This window comes from Astyanax mexicanus, chromosome 20 (assembly GCF_023375975.1).
Source record: "Astyanax mexicanus isolate ESR-SI-001 chromosome 20, AstMex3_surface, whole genome shotgun sequence".
Taxonomy (NCBI): domain Eukaryota; kingdom Metazoa; phylum Chordata; class Actinopteri; order Characiformes; family Acestrorhamphidae; genus Astyanax; species Astyanax mexicanus.
In genome coordinates this window covers 31450013-31476315 of record NC_064427.1, presented here as the reverse complement: position 1 = coordinate 31476315, position 26303 = coordinate 31450013, and the positions used below count along the sequence as shown (strand labels likewise).

Below are 26303 nucleotides of genomic sequence, written 5' to 3'. Positions count from 1 at the left end.
CTTTAGGAAATATAAACAAACATAGCAATAACAATAACAATATATAAATAAAATATAAATAAATGTTGTACAGAAAACACATTTGTGTATTTTATTCTACACAGCAAACAGATTTCAGTCTGACCAACCAGAGACACATTGGACTAAGTGTAAATGCATATGAACTGAAAAAGCGTATTTTCCTGTCACATGGCGGTATGAGCGTGTACACAGCTGATGCACTATGACTCCTAAAGCTCTTTGAAGGAGTCTTTTAAAGAAGTAATGAGCTCGGTGTAAGAGGAGACCTGCAGGGCGCGTTCATTAAGCTCAGGCCACAGGGCCACATCCAGCAGGTTCAGTCTAACTGCCAAAACTGGAAAGAGCAAAAAACAATTAGTATGCTAATGGGGCAAATTGAAATGACTCTACCTGGTTGTACATGCTCTAATATAATAAAGCATCATCCTGCTCCAGCTAGATAGAAACGTCTCCCCCAGTTCCTATAAAACGGCATATATTGCATCAATAAATTAGCAAATAAACAAACAACAGTCTGTCTTTTTTCTCGTAGTGGACTCTATCAAAAAGAAGTGCCAAAAGAAACAGTTTCTTTTCACAAGCCACACGTGCAAAAGGCCTGGTGTCATGCCATGGGTTCGAAGACCACCTATGGTCTTCATTACAGGCACTTTGGCAGCCCAAATGAACATGAATGAGGTCCTTCAAACAGTGCTCTATCTTTTCTGAATGCACACTCCGGTGCGCTATTCCAACAGGATAATGCTCATTCACATACTGCTGCCATTTCAAGAACATTAATTGAAGACTATGCCATACTATGCCATGGATTGTTGCATTACACATGTGTTCAACATGCATTACACAGTACTTCTGAATATGTAGCTCAACAAGTATGACCAAATATTGCCTTTAAAAGCTATTTATTGTATGATTTATATTATAATTCATATATTTATTGTATGATTTATATACTTTCTGCTTAAAATTCCCTACATTAACTGTTTTAAAAATGCTATTTATAGTTATATGTTTGAGTAAAATGAACATTGTTGTTTTATTCTATAAACTACAGACAACATTCCTCCCAAATTTCAAATAAAAATATTGTCATTTAAAGCCTTTATTTGCAGAAAATGAGAAACGGCTGAAATAACAAAAAAGACGCAGAGCTTTCAGACCTCGAATAATGCAAAAACAAAAATCATAATCGTAAAGATTTTTAGTTCAGAAATCAATATTTGGTGAAATAACCCTGGTTTTAATCATGGTTTTCATGCATCTTGGCATGTTCTCCTCCACCAGTCTTACACACTGCTTTTGGATAACTTTATGCATGTCACTCCTGGTGCAAACATTCAAGAGTTCAGCTTGTTTTGATGGCTTGTGATCATCCAGCTCTTGATTATATTCCAGAGGTTTACAATTTTTTCAAATCAAAGAAACTCATCATCATTTTTAAGTGGTCTCTTATTTTAGTGGTTTTATATATAGAGAGAGATCCAGCCACTCCCAGTGGTATACAATGAGATCGGATTTGTCCTGTGTGGGCAACCATACTCTGATTAAGTCAGAATAGCATGGTGACACCCTTGTTCACTTTGATTAGTGCATTCTTAAGATGGTACAACATTAAAAACAAAAAAAAAAATTGCCGCTGCGCAACGAACATGCATTTTTTAAATATGCGCAATTTTTTACACACAGATTTACAACATTGTTAGCGATACTAAAATAATGTTTTAGAGAGAAAGGAAATCAATCAGTAGGTGGAAATGGCTGATAATAGGGCCTGATACGTTATCTTCCTTGGGTATAACACGGACAGAACTGTTTTGTTCATGAAATGTTCAAACGTAAAGCAACAATTCGATACGTAAATAATCAAACAAATTGTATCCAAAGATAAAATTAATTGATATTTTCAATACGGACAATCAAGAACACCATTAATATCTCTCTTTTTTAAGCTCTGTCTTCCCTTCCTCTCTGCAGAAGCCTGATTTCTAATTCCAGCCCACTTCTCATCACCCAGACAATCAGCAGATCGCTGGATGCACACTGCGCTAAAATGTGGCTGTGAGCCTGCTGCAATTATTTCACCAGGGTGTAGAGATAACGAAACAATCACCATTAACCCCGAATCCCACCCTACTTCCAACCTTCTTCACACACACACACACACACGCGCGCACGCACACGCAGAAGAACGAGGGCCCTCCAATCACTCTGACTCACCTGATAAAGATCATGCTTTCCCCCTGCTGTGTTCCCTAGCCATTAAGACACATTATTAGCCTCAAAGTTCACGCCAGCACCTCAGCGATGAAGGGCTGGCGGTAAAGCGGCGGCGTTTACATATTCAGAAGTAAAAGGTGACAGATGAAAATTGTGGGGGTCGATATTGTTATGAATAAGCCTCTGCCTCAGCACCTCTGTCGCTTTTTTACCAGAGCACAATGACAGCTTTGTGTCCAAGCAGTCTTTAAGCACATGGGTCCCAAGGCCGAGCGGCAGAGTGAGTGGAGTGGGGGGAACTGCTGATTCATGACTGGATGGACTAGCAATGACTCAGGGAGAACATAATGGAGCTCCAGCTAACTCACCTCACCGCCTCTGCATAAAACAGCAGTAGCGGAGGGACTCACAGAGGCCCTCTTCCTCTCTCTCTCTCTCTTTCTATCTCTCCCTCGCTCTTTCTGAGCCACGAGGAGGCGGCAAGCCTGGCAATTACAGGCAGAAAAAGTCGATAGAGATTTAATCAGGAGTTTGGGTGTGTGGCATTAGAATGAGCTGAGGTCTTGCCAGCTCTGACTGCGGTGTACTGCGAGTGCCTTATTTTTGGAGATTTTATAATATGTCGTATCAGCTGTTTGACAGCAATAGGATTAATACAGGGTTGTGCGCTGAATGTATCTCGCATCTAATGGAAAATACTGTATGTGTGGTAAAGTTGCAGAAAGGAACAAAAAGTGAAGTGGGGTAGTATCAGAAGAAAAAGAAAGAACAAGGCGAACAAGAGAGGACAAGACAAGGCAGAATTAGACAAGATGACCAGCCAGGATCTTGTAGGCTACGAAAAAAAGTAGGCCTGGATGGGAAAAGATAGGACAGAATCTTGTACTCTACAAAAAGACAGGTCACATCAGCATAACAGACATACAGTAATTGGTTTGCATCTTCTAGGACACAACAGGACAGGGCAGGACAAAGAACTGCCATTAATCTTGTGGGCTACGTAAGAATTTGTAGGACAGGTAGGACACAATACAACCAAATAAGATAAAATAGGATATTACAGAAAGGGACAGGAAGGGACAAGACAGGACAGGTTAAAACAGGACAGGATAGGGTTGTACTACTATGACTAGAATTGTACAGGAAAGGACAAGATTGAGCAGAATCTTACACACTACAAAAAGGACAGAATGGCATGAGACAGAACTGGACTGGATTGGATCTTGTAGGCCACAACAGAATAGGACAAGGCAGGACAAAAGTCTGGATTGTATCTGGTAGACACAGGACAAGGAAGGACAGTGCAGGGCAGGTTAGTACAGGACAGAACAAGGAAATACAGGACAGGATAGGATAGTTTAGGACTACAGTGGATCTTGAAGACACAAGGCAGGACAGTATATAACAGATCAACAGTACAGAAAAGGACAGGACAGGAGATTATATAAATGAAAGGAAAGGAAAGGAAAGGAAAGACATGACATGACAGGATAGGATAGTACACAAAGGGACAGGACAGACATGAACAGGATAGGGTAGGATAGAACAGGACAGGTTAGGACAAGATAGGGTAGGATTGGACAGGACAAGATAGGATATGATATGGGTAGGACAGGACAGAACTGGACTGCACAGACACAGAATTGTGTTAATTTTCATCGGCTACAATAAAATATGTAGGGAAGAACACAACATGATACAACAGAAGAAGAAGAAATTGTGTAATACAGGATGAGACAGGACAGGATACGTTTGGGATAGAACAAAAGAGGAGAACTGAGAAAAGGATCAATCAGAACAGATCTGAACAGAGTGAGGTATTGCTCAGATCTGTCACTGAGCCAAATGGAGGCTCTATTGGAAAGATAACCGGCCAAGGGGATACTGCCTCATATTATTTGATTGCTGACACACACACACACACACACACACACACACACACACACACACACACACACACACACACACACACACACACACAAAGCCAGTGACTATAAAAACCTAACACAGATATTATACTTAAGTCTCTATAGACATGCCTATACACTGTACAATATGTATATTACTATTGGACATTGTACTTAATACAACATAAAGAAGCTATATTATGGCCAATTTAAAACTATTGGTATTACCATACCAATGAATCTAAAAGCATATGCAAAAGTAAATACCACACTGGTGCACAGAAGGCAAAATACACAACACATAAATACATAAATGTGCCATATATAAAACATTAATACACCAATTCAGTGCTCACACATCAGCAACATCACAAATTCACAAACGAAAAAGAGGAAATTATCAAAGGAACATTTGTGTATGAGTTGGTCTGATTTCTCAGAACCAAGTTCTGAAAGCAAAACGACTGCAAAGCACAAATGAGCTTCTTCAAAGGGGTATTAGGGGTCTCCAGGGACCCCCTCAGCAGCTTGCTACAGAGACCCTCTGAAGAATTCCATGCAGATGGGACCACGACACCAGAACGTCCACAAGAACACATTATGAAATGTTCCTCTAGAGACATGAGCAACGAAAATCCACAAAAAGAAGAAAAAATAAATAAAAAGACATTCAAAATAATCTGGTGAACTTGCCAGGTAGTTTGCAGCGGTCACCCCCGGGTATGTTAGATCAAACCGGGTAACCAACGCAGGCTGCAGGTGAGAAAATAACAAACAAAAAAAGAATCACTAGCGAGAAAACCCAGCCAGGGAGGAGAGGAAAAGAGGAGGGAGTGAAGGGGATGAGAACGCAGTCACACGCCATGAACCACCGCAAAGAGAAAGAGAGGGAAAAAGAGAAAGAGAGATAGAAAGAGAGAGAGGGTTTTGGGATTCAGATGGATGAGTAAGTGAGTGAGTGAGTGAGTGAGTGTGTCTCTTTCTCAGTAAATATCTTCCTGGTCTGAGCTACAATAGCACCTGATTAGACACAGTTAAGATAACAAGGTCTAGGTTCAGCAACAGTATGTGCTTAAAGAATACGGTCAGGGGAATATTAGTATTAATATTATAAAATATTAGAGTGTGTGACCTTTTTTTGGGGGCCAGACAGTGTATAATCAATACCTTTTATTATTTGGTTGAACCTTATCTAACAGAGAGAGTGGTAAGCAGCATCTTTCATTGAGCTTCATTCTCAGATTACAAGCATCTGAAGCTGAAATTTTTATGTCTGAACTCTGAAGCCTTTTTTTTTTAAAGTCTCAATTATTAATAGTTATTAATGAAATCGACTGACGTGTAAGTCTCTCAGCAGTGCATTACACAGTCATTGACTAGACTACACTGAGAGTTTAGTAAAAAAATCAGGTAAGAATGTAAACCAAGGGTCAATGAATCAAAGTCTGTGCCCCTCATAATTTCCCGATTCTAGAGAAGCCAGTTTGAGCTTATCCAATATCCAATAACTAGCAGACCCCAACTGACCCTGAATCACGACTTCAACTTGGACAAAATTCACAACTCGAATGTAACCTGGTTTTACACGTAGCATACTAAAGACCACTATGAACAGATCCAGCTGTATTTGGAAACATCTGAAGAGGTCTATAGAGGCCTCTTTACCCCTGAGAGGCTCCAGGTCTCCCTACAATTCAGGGACATTTTGAATCCATCATCATGCGTTTGTTTTTCTGATGTTGGCACAAATACAAATTAGACTCTGACACGGTCCAAAAACAAGCTTTTTACGATCTGTCAACACAGCGAGGGTGAAAACACAGGTGCACCCATCTCACATGGCTCGCTACTCAGCAGGAGACGCCCACAGAGTTCCTACGTGTTTCTGTTACTGAAAAGCAGATTTTTCGGCTGGTTCACCATGTTCGGCTGGTTGTGCCGAACATGGTCTGTCCTTGACTAACAGCCAACTGTGCATTGGTACATTTTAATGGCATGGTGATTATGTCTGGTAATTACCGTAAGTCAGAAATGTTGCACTAAAGTTATCCACAGTGTTTTATTTAGTAAATACTGAGGGGAAATCACACATCACTGGAGTGTCTTTTAAAAAAAGCAAGTGTGTGCCTGGTGTGACTGAGAAATTTACAATTTTTTTCTTTATTTAACGTATTTTTCAGACTATATGGAGCACTTAAAATACTTTAATTTTCATAAAAAGTGTGCATTAAGTATGAATTTTACCAGTCAGGTTGTAAGGAGCAGTAATTCCACTATTCTGAAGTACAGCGGCCTGTAGTCTGCTTCTTATCCAGGCTAGCACTGCTGAAGGAGCATTAGGATTATTCGCTAACCGTGCTAGCCATTTGGCCATTTGGAGGTGATTCTTATCAGCCTGTAGTTTGCTGCTAACCCTGGCTAGCACTACTAAAGCAGTATCAGCATTACCCGCTAATCTTGCTAGCCATTTGGCCGTTCGGAGGTGAGTATTATCAGCTCTTAGTCTGCTGCGAACCCCAGTTAGCACTGCTGGAGCAATATTAGCCTTACCTGCTAACCTTGCTAGCCATTTGGCAAGTTCATATTCATAAAGATTTGAGAGTTCAGAAATAAATATTTGGTGCAATAACCCTGGTTTTTAAATACAGTTTACATGCACCTTGGCATGTTCTCCTCCACCAGTCTTACACACTGCTTTTGGATAATTTTATGCCATTCCTGGTGCAAACATTCAATTCAATTGAATTTGATAAAATAACAAAGAAGCTAATTTTTATGTGGTATCTTATTTTTTCCCAGAGCTGTATAACTGAAATTGTTGATCAGAACAACCAATGATTTATAAAGGAAAATGATGAAAATTATCAGGGGTACCACTGTATAAAGTGGGACTTTATCAGGGGTTATTAGTTAAGTGATATGTCAAAACCTCTAACTCACTAAGAAAGGTTTATACAGTTTAATACTGTATGTTTAAAGCAATGTTTTAGATAAAGGAGGTACATTATGTCATCCGGCAAGAAAGAAGATTTAAAGAAGCTTAACATAGAGGTCTGCTGGAAAAAGATTTCCAGTGCTACTCGGTGATGAATGAGAGTTTATTAGATGGAATTTCATCTCTAAGATAGACTGTGCCAGCGCAGGAACAGCATCGCTAAATAAAACGGCTGCTCTCATCATAAAAAGATTGAATAGGCTGAGGTTTTAAGAGTTTTTTAAGAGTCTTGGCTGATTAGTCATGGAAAGTTGCGGCAAGTTGTTATGGAGAGTGCTGAGTACAACATGAAATCTCACTCAAATACAGCAACATTTTTCCTCACAAAAAACACCATTCATTTTTGTTCCAGTTTGGTGTCAGTTTTGTAAGGTATTCTTTTATCTAAGAAAAGCCCCCAAAACACCCCTTTATTTAGGCCATACCTGTCAAGTTTTAGATTTAAAAATAAGGGATATTTTCCTCTGTCCGCTTAAAGCCGTCCCACCAGCCCAACGAAGGTTCAGTACCCCTTACATTTTAAGACAGGTTTACAAAAAAAATTAAAATAACCACATGTGAACCACTTACACACTACAATTAGATTATCAGAATCTGAAATGTTGTGGACATTCCTACATATGTCATTCTTTTAATACAGCCAAATTAAAAATACTTTTCTAGATATTAAAAAAGTTAAGATTTCATGTCTTTTTTGCCATAAATGCACTCTTTTATATTATATATTTTTTTTATTTATTTAATAGATTTAAAATTAAACAAAGGGTGCACAAATTCTGCAAAATGACTGTTGGTGACCTAAAAATAGTATAATGAGCTTTTACTAAAAGGACATGGACCACATATATTCCATCAGTAAAAATTAGTCTTAAGGGGCCTACACAAATAATCATTTTTAATTAATACTTCTTTCTTTTGATCACTCCACCCCTGATCAGTTCAGTTCATTTCGGTCCTCTCCACATTTTCTAGCTAAACTGAGTCACAAGCTGTATTTTTTTTATTTTAAAAGGTTTAATCTGTGTGTTTTATTTCGGAGACGAGTATTTTTAAGCAGCTATCAGAAAAATCTCATCACAGTTTACATGATTAGCCTACCGTTCCCTTTCTTTTAGAAAAATCGCTGTATATCCAGATATGTTTTACCATCAGCAGCTCCGACTAGCTGCCTGAACTCACAGCGACGGGGGGGGGGGGCTTCCACACACTGACCCTCTATTGCAAGCTGATTGGCTGTTTCTCCTGAAAGGCGGGACTTTCTCCTTGAACCGGCTCCATGATTGGTTAAGAGACACAGCGTGGTCAGTGCCCTGTCTCCTCAATAATATATATATTTTATTTTAATATAATACGGGAAATTTACGGGAAAATACTAATACGGGAGGACGGCGGGAAAGAGGAGTAAAATACGGTAGTTTCCCGGACAAAACGGGAGACTTGACAGGTATGATTTAGGCATATAGATATTTTTATGATTGCATATTTGTCACAGTGAATGCTTTTAAATCTTTAAATAAAACGTAATGGAATGTTTTATTATATAAGAAGCAAAGTTATCCAATGTGCATATAATTCATCTGCATGAAAAATATATGCCCCATTAGCTACATAAACAACAAATTAACCCAATTTAACCGATCATTTGATTCAACTGATTGAACATAGACATGCAGTCAGTTCTCCAGAATATAAACAAGCCAGAATACATTATTTCTGCTGAAATACACTGACATGCCAAATGTCATGGAACAGGACCTTGCATAGATATGTCCCATGCATTTTGACATGTCCCACTGAAGCTATTCAACACTGACTGCACTGACATGTAAGTGTGTATACATGCAGAAACTCCTGGAATGAATGTGTATGTGTACTGTATTTTTCACACTATAAAGTGCACTTAAAATCCTTTAGTTTTACCAACAATCATCAGTGCAGCATAATACAGGAGTTTCAGTTTAGTTCTCCAGCACCAAGACTGGAGCAGTATTAGCATTAGCCGCTAACCGCGCTAAGCCCTAGATCAGAAATGAGTATTATCAGCCTGTAGCCTGCTCCTAACCCCGGCTAGCACTGCTGAACCAGCATTAGCATTAGCCGCTAACCGCGCTAAGCCCTAGATCTTTCACCGTTCAGAGGGGAGTATATTGGACTGTAGCCTGTGTGTTAACTGTGTTAAAACAAGCTACCTGGGACGAACCGCTAGCTAATATCACCCTGGCTTACTGCAACACTCAGGGTTTCTCAGTGCAGTGCTGTTGGAAAGCATTAGCATTTATGCTAATACTGTGGAAATCTGGAAATCTAAGCTTACTGTAAATAAATGGAAGTTCTTTACTTAAACAAATAAACAGTTTTCAGGAGAGAAATCTGTGTAGATTAACATCCAGATTATAAATGAATTTTTATCATATTTTTAAGAGGTATTGGAATTCAGCTGGATGAGTAAGTGAGTGCTTAAGTTTCTGAAGTAAGAGTCTTTTTAGGTCTTAATAAGCCTCAACTATCAAAAAAATGTTGTATTTTGAGCCTAATAAGAATTTAATCAAATTAGTTAAAAAAAAGAAAAGGCCATTTTTACATTTTCTATAAACTACAACTAAAAAATAGTAGGACAGTATATCAATATATGCATTTATATTACCGTCAAACCTCAATAGCATTAATTTACAATGAGATAAGACTAATAAGACTACTGTAGACTAATATCACTGTCTTTCCCACAATATCATCATCACATATCAACAAAAAATCATCATCACAAATATAAAGCCTGTTTAAAGCCTGAACAACACATTTAACAGATCATGGGAACCAGCAAAACTAAACAGCCTGTGGTCTGACTGCCATCTAGTGTTAGAACGATACAATGCAACAAAAAAACAACTGCAATAAAACTCTACTCACTAAAGTATAGGTAGGGGTACACAGCTCTTAATTACCAGCTGTTCACTCACAGACTATCCAAATGAACTGCATTTAGACTCACGTAGCTTCCTAAACCTCTAACCCCCTACAGCCCACAGGCATGCTGAGCAGGACAGCCCGGTATCAGCGGTGTAACTGACATATCCGGCTGCGCTACTCCACCTGCAGGCCACTGCGTGCACCATCTGCAGGACCAGGTGTCTCTCTCAGAGCACAGAGAGGGAGAGGGAGGTGACAGGCCTAACGCTACATGACAGGCCCACCCCAGCGCTGATAATTCACCTGTTTAATAAGACACCGGGTGCGTCAGGCAGATGAAAAGCAATTTCCTCAATGATTGAATGCAGTGATTTGTTTAATCTGCAAAATATAGTTCAGACCCTATATAGCATTCTACAGCTCTGGACAAAATAAGAGACCACTTAAAATATGATGAGTTTCTTTGATTTTACCAAATTGAAAACTTTTGGAATATAATCAAGAGGAAGATGGATGATCACAAGCCATCAAACCAAACTGAACTGCTTGAATTTTCGCACCAGGAGTGGTATAAAGTTAGCCAAAAGCAGTGTGTAAGACTGGTGAAGGAGAACATACCAAGATGCATGAAAACTGTGATTAAAAACCACAGTTAGTCCAGCAAATGTGCATTTCTGAACTCTTAAAACGATTTCAGCCATTTCTCATTTTCTGCAAATAAATGCTCTAAATTATTATTATTTTTTTAATAATTTGGGAGAAATGTTGTCTGTAGTTTATAGTATAAAACAACAATGTTAATTCTGAAGTACATAGACATATAACTATCAATAGCAAAATCAGAGAAACTAATTCAGAAATTGAAGTGGTCTCTTATTTTTTTCCAGAGCTGTATAATAGAATTGACAGTAGGTGAATTGGTGTTGCTAAACTGTTAAAAGCAATCAATCTAATTTCTGATCGAAAGTATTTTTGTCATCTAATAAAAGTAAGCTACATTAATATACAGTACACTATATATGTACATGTTTATGGACCCGCCTCTAGTTAATGAGCTACATTAATGTTCAGCTACATTAAGTAACACACACTGCTGACACAGATGTTCAAATTCACACAAACACAGCTTGTCTAGTCCCTGTAAAAATAATTAGGTGGTCGGTCCTTTAAAATGGTACAAACACATTATATGCATGTAATATACAAATTATATTCACTTTATAATACATTCCTACCTTTTTAAGTTTATAGTACATTTCTATAAGTAGCAAACTGTCTTTTAACACTAGCTATTAGAGAGTACATACATTTTATAACTATATATATAAATAATTATGTATTTTTCACCAAAAAATTGGAGTTTTGTGAGCACACTTTGCTGCATTCTATTGTCTTCAATTACATTGATTTGATTTAAATTCAGCAAGATTCTTCCCGTTCTTCCAGTCTCCCTGACAGAATCGGACTCCCTGCAAACGCAGGTGCATCACCCAGCAGAATAAGCATATCAAATTACCATCAGATTTCTTTTATTTCTTTTTATCAATAAGGGTTAATCTACAGTCACAGTAGATGTTGTGCCCATACTGCTGCTTATAATACGACTGCACATGAGGGGAGACGGATTTCAGCACAACACCTGTCCTTTTTCTTCTTTTATTGTTTAACGGCTGATGACAGCCTGCCTCAACTTATCGTAATTAGTTGGAAAGCCCAAACCAACTAAAAAAGTGTTTGCAGAAAACCGAAGCACGGTTCAGAAGATCTGGACTGAGGCCAAATCTTTTGATTCTTTTCTTCTTCTTTTTGGTCCAGGCCATGGTTTGCAGCATCTTTCATACTACTTTCAGCTATTTTGGTTCGGTCCAAACTGACAAGTCTGAAGCACCTTAAAATAAGATCATTGTATTCATTTGTGTGGGTTTTATACCAGATATAATGGTTGATTTGCTAAATTAGGTATTAGTACTTTTTATTTCTAATTATCATCCAAATAAACAATTACTACCATAGCTTTAAACTGTACTGTATGTTTCACTAAATATTTTTTCATTGCAAGCTGATCCCTCTCATAATGTTGTGTGTATGAGTGTGGTTGAGGAGAAAATGAATGAAAAAGACTTAGGGCTGAGACAAAGACCAAAGAGTAGGAGGAAAAAAGAGAAAGAGAGAAAAAGAGAGAGAAAGACCATGGCAGCAGTCTCTCATGGTGTGGCCGGTAATAAAAACTGACCTTGAGTGGTGAGATGTGTGAATGGGAGACGTAGCCATGCACATTCTCGATCTCCGACAGGTTCTTCTCTGACACGTGCACCAGCTCGGGCGCTCGCACCTCATTGGTCAGCCGCGGGAAGCTGTGCTCAGGAGGCGGAGACTCGTCATCCTGATAGCGGTACTGTGAGCAAGAGAAAGAGGAGGAGCCGGGAGGGGAAACAAGGGAGAAAAACAAAAAGAGACAAGCCAATCAGAACGATGCAGAGAGACACCGAACAAACTGCTGAGCGCACCATGTGACACTTGTGATGTGTAAGCCACCACGAGGGATTCACACACAGCTTCTGCACCGGACCCTCGGCTCTGAAACAGAGAGGATGTGACGGGCGAGACATACAAACGACGGCAAGCTACGGCTGAGACCAGCGTCTGAGATTGAACTGAGAGCAAGGCTGATATGTTTGTGGGAGTAAGAGCATCATCATTGCTGTCATAAGAAAACCTTGTTTTAGTAAAAAAAAAATAATTAATAGCTCATAATGCAGCAAAAACAAATGGTGCCTAAATTATCAGAAGTTCAGTACATTTTCAGTGCTGTAATTTTGTAATTATTCACGTCATATCCATTTAACACTTTTTTTTGTATGTTTCAAAATTATGATAATTTAATGTTCAGGTAAACAAATGTAACAAATAAAATGAACAGTATATGGTAATCCAGTATATCCTAACCAACTGTTGTCTAATCAGCTACTAAAAATAGTTATTTTCTTACATAAAAATAACCCATTTAAAGTTCAAAACATTTTTTTCTTTTGTATAATACAATTTAAAAAATATATGTATTTTTAAACATTTGAACAATTACTGTATTATGCAGCCTTCTTGTTCATTTTATAAACAAATTTATCCCTTTAATTCAATTTTACACAGCAGTGTGCAGAGTTGTGTGAGAGTCAACATATAATATAGAATACAACAGAAATATAGCAACTTTGTCTATTACAGTTATAATCATGTTGGTTTTGTCACTTAATTGGACTCTTTTTTCTTTTAGTAACTGCATGTTTTTTTGCAACATAAGTTATTTCTGACATGAGAAGAGCATAGGAAGTGTGAATAAAGGAATTTGAAAGTAGGGGTAGGCAATATGGCATTAATATATATATATATATATATATATATATATATATATATATATATATATGAACTATTGTATTATAATTTATCATGCTAACGATAATGATAATACATATCATTATATTTCTCAGCACTATTTAAATACCCAATTTAAAACTGGTTTGAATTGCAAGGTTGTCTTAAGACATCAATCAATAACATGTTGACAGGCAGAGCAAGTGTAGTCAGTACATCAGCTTCAGACAAGCAGGTGTGTGTGTGTGTGTGTATGTTTGTGTGTGTATGTCTGTGTAACTGAGATGGTGGTCATTCATTCATGTGTTATTCCAAGGCGAAACAGCGTTAATAATAAAGCAGTGCAGTGTGAATGAGGTGGACGCGGGTCCTTTAAAAGTAAAGGAAGGACGGACGGAGTGACGGAGCTGCCGGCTCTATCTCACCCAGGGCGAGTTCATCAGGGCGGGGTTGGGGTTCATACAGGCCGGAGAATGGGGTGGCTGCTGTTGGTTACCCTGAACCGCCGGCGGCCTGTTCTGTAAACACACACACAGGAGTCCAGTCATGAATGTCTGACCTCAGTCACTTTATATATCATATAAACTAAATCAATAAAAACTTGAACCAACTAAAAGCATCCCACAAACACACAGGAAGAAGCTTCGATTTGTGATCAGCTAGAGTTCACTCTCCATACCACACGAATTCACATGCACTAATCAGACACACAGAAGAACACACACACACACACACACAAAGGGCCCTATTTTAGGGAGCTATAGCACCATAGTGTACTAACTCTCTTAATTATGTGTTCTGGTAAATTTCTGGTGTATTGTATCTTGGCAACAGAAAACAAAGGTGCGCTACTTAATGATTAAGACCCTGAAACAGTCAGCTGTTCATTGCTATTATGGAAATGCAGGTGCACCACATGTGCTCAGAGCATGTACACTCCTGCTTGTTACAAACACATACACACACAAACACACACACTCACACACACACACACACACACACACACACAAGAACAACAATAAGCAGAATATTAAAATAAAATATCATTGCTGTTCCCGTAAATGACCTGCTTGTGCTCAGCTTCTTCTGCTGAGATACCAATCTGCCAAAGTCAGAGCACACCTGGTTCAAAAAAGGGAATGTCATGTGATACACTGAACACGCAGGTCAAGCTTCACAGTCCACGATTAACAGCTCCCCTTATAGATCATTACAATATGGCCCAAACTGTGTATTGTGGTGAAAACAGACCAAAGACAAAAAGGACCATCCACACTGTCATCAGCAAAACATACTAGTCCCAAAGCATCAGTCATGGTAGGAGTTGTGTCAAAACACTATGATGCATGATGCATCATTTCCAGGGACATCAATCCTGTTTTCAACAAGACATTGCAAAATCACCTGCTGCACAAATAACATAGGCATTGCCTTGGAAGAATAAGATACAGGTACTGTACTAACCTATTCCCAATGGAAAATAGATAAAGTGTTAACGACAACCTTTAAAATAACATTTAAAACACTTCTTCACTTCTTCACAAAGCAACTTCTAGGTGTATTGAGAAGAAATGGCAGAATTATAAATGCAGGAATGTATATTTACAAATGGAATGAAGTTGAGCAGACAAAAGGACAAATAACTTAATATTTTTTTTAGTTCATGCTGTCTGTAAATGAAATAAAGTCTAAATAAAAGTGTTTATTTTGTTTTTTTTTCTCACAAAGTGTTTTTTTATTTGGTCATTTAAAAATGGCTTGAAAGAACTCCTTTCATTAGTTCAAGCATGTTTGTCATGCAAATTAGAGATAATAGAAGACAGTCAGGCAAATGAGTAGACAGGGGCTTTAATCATGATGTAATCAACCAACAAAAAAATGCTTAGTTCCAAGAAGCATCAGAACATTTCAGCTGATCAAGAAACTGGAACTGCACGTTGCCAAAAAGCTGCTGGGCACCACAGCAAAGAGAAGGAGTGTTGCTGAGATCTGTAATAGGCATAACGACAACTTTATTAAACCTGTTTAAGGAAACACTAACAAACAAAATATCCAAGCTTTTTTCTTTGATTTCAGTCTGTTTCAGACCGGTTTCTGAGGCACAGATAAAAAAAAACAAGCCTCTGTCACACTAAACCATCAGAAAGTCCATTTGTTTGTACACTGCCATCAAAAGAATTGTGCAGGAACAGAACTAATTCTGCATGCTGGCATCTTAAGGAAAGATCCTTTTGTGGGAGTTAACCCCTGGCAGCAGCAGCAACATCAGCCCTTCAGTGGCCATGGCACCGGCAGCAGCATGCCTCCTTTATTATTAGGCACAAGTTTCAGGATTCCTGTACATCAGCCTGAGGGAAGCTTCTCAAACAGATGCAAAAACATGCGCTAAAAGTGTGTGTTTTTCTTTCTCTATTTTGTTTAGTTTTTAAAGGAAAGAAAGAAAAATGGTGAGGAATGGTTTATAAAAAATTAAGCAGGACTGGTATGTTTCATTACTTCAAAGGAACACACTTCAGCTATTAAAAAAAAAAGGCATGAGGCAGGCTATGCGGAGTCTATGTATATATGTCTGTCATTATCAGTACAGTGATGGCGGCGCTCAGAGCTGAAAGCTAGCGTTATAGGATGTTAACTGTTTTTTAATAAGCTTCTTGTGCATTTTTTAAGTTCTTAATACCTACCAAGGAGGTGTGGAGCTGCTTTGAGCCTGAATAACAGTGTAAAAAGCTATTTATCGGGGCAAAATATGCCCCGATATGGCTGTTGTACAGAGTGCTGGGCAAAAAGCACACAATTACTGGATCTCAAAAAGCTGTGGGAGAGCAGAGGTGGGCTTTCAACAAAAGTAAGTATTTTTTATCATGTTTTATTATGACCAGAGTCCATTTTACACCAGAGTTCTCCTTTAAGTTCAAGTGCAAGTCATTTATTGTCAATACTGCATAGAGAAGCTTGCAACATGCTAGTCAATAAATGTAGCTAATCAAAAAAACACATTGTACGATGCAGGAGTACCATATTTAGAGTACAGTAAGTCTCATAGTTTGATTTTGAATTTCCTGATGGAAATAAGTACTTCATCATATAAAAATAATGTAAGCCCAGTGATTTGACCACTGAGCCATCACTGAGTTTTTTTTAAGGCAGTCACGCTGTTGAAGGGCTAAACTACAGGAATAATGTAGCTTCTACAACGTAAACAAGTGTTTTCCAGCAGGATGTTTATACTGTGCTCTCCCACAAGCAGACTGTTTGACATTCACCTACATTTACATAAACACACAAGTGCACGGCTCAAGCACTTCTAGCTTTAAACAAAAAAAAAGCTTTAAAAAGCTTCTCAGGGAATGCTGACACAACACATTCAGAATCTCGCCCTTAGCAGTGGCGAAATACTGACACCTGTAGCCTGTTTTCCCCTCGTTATAAGAAATGTAACACACTCCAGCTTTCAGTCACACGCCACACAGCACTGCACCCCCTGTGTGTGCTCCTGCTCTGCTGACATTTGCCTTCCCTGACTGTTTTCTTTCTCTTGTTTACATCTAGCCTTTACTTAGCCAATAGAGCTAGTTTAGCTTAGCCTTGGCATGTGTCTGTTATTAGCCGTAGCTAAAAGCTATACCCAGCTGACTACAAACCTGAGGAATATTTTTAGCCCTGTTTAGCCTAGCACTTTAGCTTTAGCAATAACGTTAGCATTTTCCCTTATTATTTAACTTCATTTCCTTGCTGCAATGTATTTGAACTCAGATGACAGTATTTCTGGATTACAAGTAAAAAGATTACTCATTTACTGCTTGTAAACTCAGGGGGCCCCACCAACCCCAAATGTTCAGAATCCAACGTGGCTGCCTAGCATATCAACAGTAGTAAAAGCAGTGGTATTATTGTGTTTATTAGTACTTTTATCCATTTGTATCTCATTAAATAAGCTGTATTGTCCACTGTACTTTCCGACATCTATCTCTAAACATGTTTTCATGGGCTTTAAATGCACACAATACTGCCTAATGCATTACAATCAATTGCTTTATGCTGATATAGCTAACGATGCTAACCTGGTACAATGTTAACAATGATAACAAGGGACAACAAACATAAAAATATGACATATATTGGTTAGATTTGTATTTAACACCAGAAAGGAATATCAAAAGGCATATTGTGGAGAAGTTTTAGAATGTTTACAGGGTTCTCAATTCTCACACATTTGGTCAATGCTACACCTTACATCTCACAGTAAAATTTTAGGGACAACTCCCATCAAGGTGCACCGTTATTTTTTAACTGTGGAATAAGAGCAGCATCAAGTTCCGAAGAAGTTTGCAACACGCCAGTCAATTAATGAAAAAATGCAGCTACCCAAGGGCCAATCAAAAAATAGCATAGTTGTATCCAGGTAAAATTTACATAATCCTGCGAGTAATTTTCCTAAGAGGGCAACGCAGATCGACACACATTGGATTAGCGCCATATTTACAGTACAGCAAGCCTTATAGCTTGATTTAGAATTTCCTTATGGAAATGAGTACTTTGTTAACTGCTTACAACACACACCAATTGTTATCAATGCTGACATAATTTCCAACTCTAATATCCAACTTTATAGGTAAATTGAACTTTTTGGATTCTATAAACTGTAATGTGTCATTATTTCTTTAACAAAAATAAATTACTCCACCAAGTTACCAAGTTTGACCCCAACTGCCCATATAATCTGCCCCATCCCATCTACAGGCAAGGCATAAATTTGCTAATGTTAGAAAGCATCTTAGCACTGGCACTGGTTCAAGCTGCATTCGTTAAACTACACTGGCAGATTTTAGCCAGAGAAAGTTCATCAACAAAGTGACAACAGCTGTGCAATCAATGCAATTGCTTAATAGGTGGCCATGGAATGCAATCCAATCAACATGGTTGAAGACCAGAGGTTTTCAGGAATTATCTAGATCTTTTCAAGTGATCCATTACACATTGAATACATACAAGCATGTCTCTACTTATTACTTATTTTTTTATATATTAACAATTTCAATGCATGTACTATTTTTATTAGTGATAATATTTTGATATCAAGTGTTTAGGTACAGGATCAGACTGGCAGGAGCAGAAACGGTAAGTTGTAAATCACAGAGAAAAGAGCAGATATTAAAATTGCACTAAAATTGAGGATTGGAGATACAACAACTTTTAAATACCAATACTGCTCTAACCTACAGCAAGGGCACAGCGAGGGAACAGCATATCACAGGCGAACCTAATAAAAGACTGTAATATCTCATTTAAAGTCAGTAATAGGTAGAATGAGGACCTGCTGTGTGGTATTTTACACATGAACAGAAGCTCAGACTGAAGTTATTATATGTGTATGGGGCACAGCTGAATGGGGTGAATAGAAAGTAATTACGGGAGGAGGAGTGAAGTCCCGATGGGGTTTTTCATAAGAGCCAGGTCGTGCAGTGGGATCTCCCCTATTTAAAGGCCCTATTTTCTTCTCCTCTGAATAACGTTCACCATTATTGAGCTCAGCACAGCCTTATACTGTAGTTCACTTCATATGAAGGATATGTTAGTGAGACCAGATTCAGTTAGTTATATTGTTTGTATATTTCAATGAATGATTTAAACAATAAATATGGTCCAAAGGTATTAACACACAAAAAAATATTTACAAAAAACATATGAACATATGACAAATATATATATATAATATTTGATTCAAAACATGACTATTTAAGTGTTACAGTAAACCTGATGACACTACTTTAAAACATTAACAACACTGACATCTGGTGGGATATATTTAGATGGTCTTGAAAGCTGGGATCAGGTGGGATATAGTGTTAGAAACTGCAGCAAAGAAGGTCTAATTATGCAAACAGCAGGTAAATGTGGCCCATCTGATATTTTCATCATATGTTTGTGACACAGATGTGTCATTTGTGTAGCAGAGTGAACAAAAAACTGACTGACACTGAATCTAAAATGTTCAATTATATTCTATTGAAAGACATATCTGGTGTGCAGCAATGTGACTGTGAACAGTCTGATTTTAGAAATTCTACTGCTTTTCTGTCAAAGAGAGGAAAAATGGACAAGAGAGAGGTTTTTATTAAGGTAATGAACCTTGTTAATACTATTCATGTTAATATTAAAAATAAAAATAATTAGAAGGCACATATCACAACTGCTCTGTGTTCCTAAAATATGGCAGAACACAGCCATGGGAGAATGTGGCTGCAACTTATTAAATAAATAAAATAAAGAGCTTATGAGCAAAGTTTAAAGAAACCAAGGACCCAATGCATAAAGTAGGCATGGCTGAATAATGTGCCATATTTTTCAGACACACCTAAAATCCTTTTCCCCTAATTTTACCAAAAATTTTCAGTGTACCTCATAATTGAGTGTGCCTTATGTATGAATTCTACTGGTCAGGTTGTAAGGAGCGGTAAAGCTACTCAGGTGAATTATAAAGTATATTGGAAGTTAGCACTGCTAGCTGGGACTGGCTAGCACAGCTAACCAAGGCTGGTTATGCTGCTAGCCAGGGCTGACTAGCAATGCTAACCGCAGCTGGTTATGCTTAGGGTGACCAAACGTCCGTATTTCCAGGGACATGTCCGTATTTCCCGGGACATGTCCGTATTTCACGTCCTATCCCGGGCGTCCCGGGTTTTTTTCAAAAAGTGAGGAAATGTCCTGGTTTTTAAATTACCTTCATTGGACCACAGTGGCTCAAAAAGGGGGTACGCAGCCTAGGGGCGCTGCACTAGAGGGGGCGCCAAATCAAAGCCCCAAACTAATTTCTGGAGCGCGGCGGAAAAATAATGACAGGATGCTGAGGATTTTAAAACGTATCTCTCTCAACAACCCCCCCACCCCCCAAAGAGGTTTTTAAAACGCATCCCACCCCCCACCCGCTGATGATTTTAAAACGTATAACCCCCACCCCCCCACGACTTTACAACGTATCTACAACCCCCCCCCCCCTGACGATTTTAAAACGCATCTCTCCACCCCCCATGACGATTTTAAAACGCATGTCTCCATCCGCCCCCATCCCCCCCCTCCACGATGTTAAAAACCAGGTGTCCTGGTTTACCTAATGGTTTACCTGGTCACCCTAGCTATGCTGCTAACCGTGGCTAGCGCTCACCCTTGGAGAAAATATTGGAATTGTAATATCACTGTAAATAAACGAAATAGCCTTAATCCCACAAATAAACAGTTTTCAGGAAATCTGTGTAGATTAATATCCAGTGCTTGTTTGACTTTAAAAAAAATGTTTTTTTTATTATAATTTTGTTTGTTTAGTACGGAGCCCGGGAGGGGCCGTGGATAAAAAAAACAATTAAATCGAGTGAACGATGTAGCAGTTCGTGCTCACGTTTTCTTTAATTCGAGTGAACGATTTGCAATTCGTGCTCACGATTTCTTTAATTGGTGCTCACGATTTCTGTAATTCGTGCGCACGATTTCTGTAATTCGAGTGAACGATTTCTGTAATTCCTGCTCACGTTTTTATGCAATAAGACAATAAGCTGGGAGGGAAAGGAGCATTTTCTCTCTTGATCTGTTACAGGGGTGCAGTGATGATAATCAGTTATAATAATCAGTTACCTTTATAACCTGCTGATATTAATGCACTAGTGTTACAGTTAGATGTACAGTACAGTGAGCAGATTTTGCCTGGTGGTGGAATCTCTACAGCGCGTGGGGGAGAGCCGTCCGCGGCACGGGTTCCCTGGCCGCGAGCGCAGGTCTTCACGGAGCTTATTTACCAACAATATAGACAAATATAGTCAATTCCAGTCATGATTAAAGGAAACAAACATTACTAATGCAGGATAACTGTGTGTTATTAAAACCAGATCAAAACAAAGTTATAATGCAATGTGGAACTGTTTATAATTTCTTATTTTCAACAATAGTATAACGTAAAGAAGTATAATTATATAAATATACAGCTATAAGACTTAGGTCCAAATGTACACTGTAAAAGTTAATAAAGATAATACAAAATTAATGCAAGGTGTGACAGTTGTCTATGAATGGCTCATATAAGAGCTGCTTTAAATATGTAACACTATATAAAATCAAAATAGCTGGTCTAAAATACTATTAATACAATGTATTAAGATATTTAGTAAATAGGCATTTCATATAATAATTTGGATCAATTTGATAATTTATTCCAATATGTTTCCTAAAATAATTAAGTTTCTATATCTGATGAAATGTCCTGAATATCTGCTTATTCTCAAATCACAGTGTCCTGCCCAGAAACATGCCACAAGCTTCAAATAAAAAAAATATAATAATTATAAACTTCTTAAATGTATATTTTCTGAATTATGTGTTTATTTATTATACAAATTATTAAAATATAGATTAAATCTATCATAAAAGTAATAATGATGTAACCAGATTTAAGAAGGTGTGCATTTCCTTGGAGGCTGGCTGAATGTTATTTAGAAATTAATAAACACATTTGCACATTGCATTATAACTTTGTTTTGATCTGGTTTTAATAACACACAGTTGTCCTGCATCAGTAAAATGTTTGTTTCCTTTATTCATGACTGGAATTGACTGTATTTGTCTACATTGTTGGTAAATAAGCTCCGTGAAGACCTGCGCGCGCGGCAGGTGTCTGGCGGCGGGGGAACCGATGCCGCGGACGGCTCTCCCCCACGCGCTGTAGAGATTCCACCACCAGGCAAAATCTGCTCACTGTACTGTACATCTAACTGTAACACTAGTGCATTAATAACAGCAGGTTATAAAGGTAGATAACTGATTATCATTACTGCACCCCTGTAACAGATCAAGAGAGAAAATGCTCCTTTCCCTCCGAGCTTCTTGTCTTATTGCGCATAAAAACGTGAGCACGAATTACAGAAATCGTTCACTCGAATTACAGAAATCGTGCGCACAAATTACAGAAATCGTGAGCACGAATTAAAGAAATCGTGAGCACGAATTGCAAATCGTTCACTCGAATTAAAGAAAACGTGAGCACGAACTGCTACATCGTTCACTCGATTTTATTATTTTTTTTATCCACGGCCCCTCCCAGGCTCCGTAGTTTAGACACTTTCTCCAGATTCCCCATTAGAAGGGAAACATGGTGACACCCTTGCTCACTAAGATGTACTGTAGGCATTCTTACTAGTGTAAGATTAATGTGCCTTGTAATCCTTATAAGTGCGCCTTATATATGAAAAAAGACAAGACAATATAAATTCATTAATAGTGCACCTTATAGTCCGAAAAAATATGGTAACAAATTTTAGAGCAGACTCAAACACATTCCTGGTGATAAGCCCAGTTTCAAGCCACTAGAACGTCTTCATAGCTACTGTGATGCTGGTGAAAATGAAACCAAAACTACAGGTGAATCCAGGTGAATTGCGCTTTTTTGGATGCATGAACATCTAAGGAGTGTAAACTCCTATGATGTCTTTGTTCCACACATTATTGAAGTAACTTATGAAATTCCGAAAAAAAAAAAAAAATCATTTTGCAGTTCAGTCTGTACAAATGGACCAGGACTTTTTCATGATACTGGCTGGTTAAGCTCATTTCTTCCTCTCTCCTAAAGCACTGAACGTCTCATTTCTAGCTGCACAAAAACAGATTCAACAATGAACAATGTTGGGTTTGAGTCTCTTGAGATGTTTTAACCTGTTTTAACCTGTTTCTTAAAAAGCGTTAAACTCTTAAACTTAAAATCCTCACTCTCAGAATCTCATAGCTTGCTTAGAGGTTTAATAGTAGTTCCTGTATAACAAGCCTGAGGATTAAGAATAATAAGGTCAAAAGTTAAAAAGGAGTTAAAGTTGCTCATAAGTCTGATGAGAAGGAAAAGAAGTGCTGTCTCTCATAGACACCTGTATGAAACATATTAGTAGATAAAAGTCCTTCATAGGCACGTTACAGTGAATAAGAATAATTAATCACACACGTTCAGTCAGTAGTATTAGCACATACATAGGTTCTACGCATGACCTCGGAAACTGTTCATCACACTAATTTTTAATTCTAGTTTCAATAGGAAAATAATAGTGTGTGGGAGGTAGAAACATATTTATTGGAAAAGAATAACATTCACAAAATTTAAAACAAAATTTGCCACTATGATTGGGAGAACACGGGTTCGAATCCTGGTCATGCAGCTTGCCATCAGCTGCCGGAGCCCTGAGAGAGCAAAATTGGCCTTGCTCTCTCTGGGTGTGTAGATGGTGCTCTCTCCACACATCACTCCAAAGGGTGACGTCAATCAGCACAAAGCTGTGTCTGTGAACTGATTTAGCAGAATCGAGTAGCTGCGCTTTCCTTCGAGCGCACTGTGATGCTACTCAGTAATGCTGCATAAGTGGATGACTGCACATGTTTCGAAGGAGGCATGTGCTAATCTTCACCCTCCTGATGTTGGGGCATCACTAGTAATAGGGGGAGTCCTAATGAGTGGGTTGGGTAATTGGCCTAGTAAATTAAGGAGAAAATGGTATTGACAATTATGACAACAGTGAAACAGCAGGAGAAGGTACATAAGAAAACCCAAAGCATAAAAGGCTAACTATTGGCTACTAATCTGCATTTATGAATTCATAGGTTTTTTTTTTTAAATACCTGCTACATCTTTTGTGCACTGATTGCAAGACAGACACAGACAGAAGCACTGAATTACAGAGGATCAGAGAGGGAATTGTGGCGAGGGGATTTCTACTCTAATATGACTCACTGTTCACACTAAGAAAAGTAAGTACAGATTTGTACTTAAAAGAGTACAAAGCTTGTCGCTGGGGCTGTACCTTATATTGAGGTACAAAAAAGTACCTTTCAGTGAAAGTCCTTTTTTGTACCCATGGTTTTTGTTCCAGTATAGATTATAAAGATTATAAACATTGTCATCAACTAAAAATGGCTCAAAAACTTGTCTGGCTTTCAAAGAAAAAATGTGCAATTTAAATATATACTGTTCATTAGTACAGTGATGCAGAATACTGAATGTACCTTTTGGCTGGTTAAATGGTACAAATCTGTACTTATTGCTGTTAGGAATTACTTTGTACTTCAGAGGGAACAAATCTGACCCTGTAAAGACCAATATTGTACCTTTGAGGGTACAATTATAAAGAATGTACCTTCGAGTACAAAAAAGTACTCATATCGTACCTCTGTTTTTTAGAGTGTTGGGTTATTCTCTGTCACAGATGCTACTATTTACAGTTCTGACAGACTCAAATCCACTCACACATACAACAAACATTAATCACAGTAACAGTCTCAGTTCTTCCACAGCATGTATTACAAATCAAACACAAGAGAAAAGTGTCACTATTGGACATTGAAATGTCACCATGAGCAGGATGACAATAAAATGACCCAATAGCCAAGTCAAACTCTTGTAGAGTTAGGACCCCATGCTTCTAGGCTTGAATGTGCGAGACATGGGGATGGTAGGGACAAGGGGTGAAATGGGATTGGGCCAAAGAATCCTTTGTAATTAGGCCTGTCGCGATAACTATGTTATCGTACAATAATTTTTTTTTCATCATGATAATTTTGCCAGCGTCAATAACAGCTGCGTGTTTCGGCATAGATTTGTTCACATGTGAGAGCGAATCCCGCTGCGCTCTCGCCGGCTCTCGCCACATCTGTCAGACAGCGACATCTATCGGTTAGGAACTGAGTGCACGCAGAGTTTATGCAGCAGGGAGAGTGCGCAGTGACGGTGCCGCTACACACTTACACGCACACACGCACAGAGGGGAGTGTGTGTGTGTGGAGAGTGTGTGTTAGCTAGCGAACGTATTCGAGGCTAATTGGACTTTCTCAAAACTAAACAGCTTTAGAGAACGTTTGAGGAAGTTTAGTCCGGGATGGGCTGTGTTTTAAAACCGTATTCCACGGATCTGTTGGGGGAGTATTTTGGCTTTAAGCCAAATCAGCGAGGAGAACCATTAAAGGTTTACAAAGATTTGGACACAAAACAAGCATCAGCCAAGCTCTAATGCAGACATACAAAGTAAATACTAGTGACTAGTACTTTAACTATGTAAATAAATAAGTAATTATGTGATTTTACTCAACCCAGCACTCAAGCCGTCGCTGCTGCTGCACGGGTTAACCGTGAGTGATTGGTGCTCACGGCACAAGAGGAAAGCCCATATGACAGCTGTTTGAAATGTCCTTTTGTTTTATGAACGCAAGTATCCTTAATGAGGGACTCAGGGGGAAACATGACTATTTATACTGCAGGTTTCAACTCATTAGGGAGACATGCTTGCTCTGTACTGCAGAGAGGGATGAGAGGGAGATGCATTCAGACTCTGATGTCATGCAAATTCAATTAAAAGCCCATAACCATCCCATATGAGGGCCGTTTCCAATGAGCGCAGAGCATAGCGGCGAATTAGCCATCAGGTTGAATGGCTTTGGTTAAGACACGGAAGAGACAGCAGGAGACAGAATATCCTGATATGTTTAAAGGTGTGTGTGTGTGTTTTTGTGTTTGCTTTATTGCATTTTTTTAACAAAATGTCTTGAATGGTATAATGGTGTGGAGTGCAATTTCATACAGGGACAGATCGCCCTTGGTTTTCAGTACGGGCACTTTGACAGACCAATGTGGCGTTGATGGGATCCTGCAGGAAGGTGAAGACTAGCACATGCCTCTAGTTTGAATCCTGTTTTTGCAGCCTGCCATCAGCTGCCAGAGCCCTGAGAGAGCACAATTGGCCTTGCTCTCTCCGGGTCGGTAGATAGCACTCTCTTCCCTAATCATTCCTAGGGTGATGTCCATCATCATCACGAGGCGTCTGTGAGCTGATTTATCGGAACGAAGATGCTTTGTGCTGATCGGCTGATGGCAA

At 38.6% G+C, this 26303-nt stretch overlaps 1 protein-coding gene across 26 annotated transcripts in view; it reads right to left on the bottom strand.

The window, feature by feature from the left end:
- Nucleotides 1–26303, bottom strand: part of dlg2 (discs, large homolog 2 (Drosophila)) — a 440002-nt gene that overhangs the window by 254162 nt on the left and 159537 nt on the right. For 18 of the 26 annotated variants that reach the window (XM_049468833.1, XM_049468837.1, XM_049468835.1 and 15 more), the window contains 3 exons: nt 13842–13934; nt 12281–12442; nt 4839–4898 (listed from right to left, as the gene is read on the bottom strand). In XM_049468833.1, the coding sequence (XP_049324790.1) occupies nt 4839–4898; nt 12281–12442; nt 13842–13934 (315 nt within the window). The remainder of the gene's footprint in view (nt 1–4838; nt 4899–12280; nt 12443–13841; nt 13935–26303) is intronic. The other 8 variants (XM_049468838.1, XM_049468842.1, XM_049468846.1 and 5 more) reach the window with 2 other exon arrangements.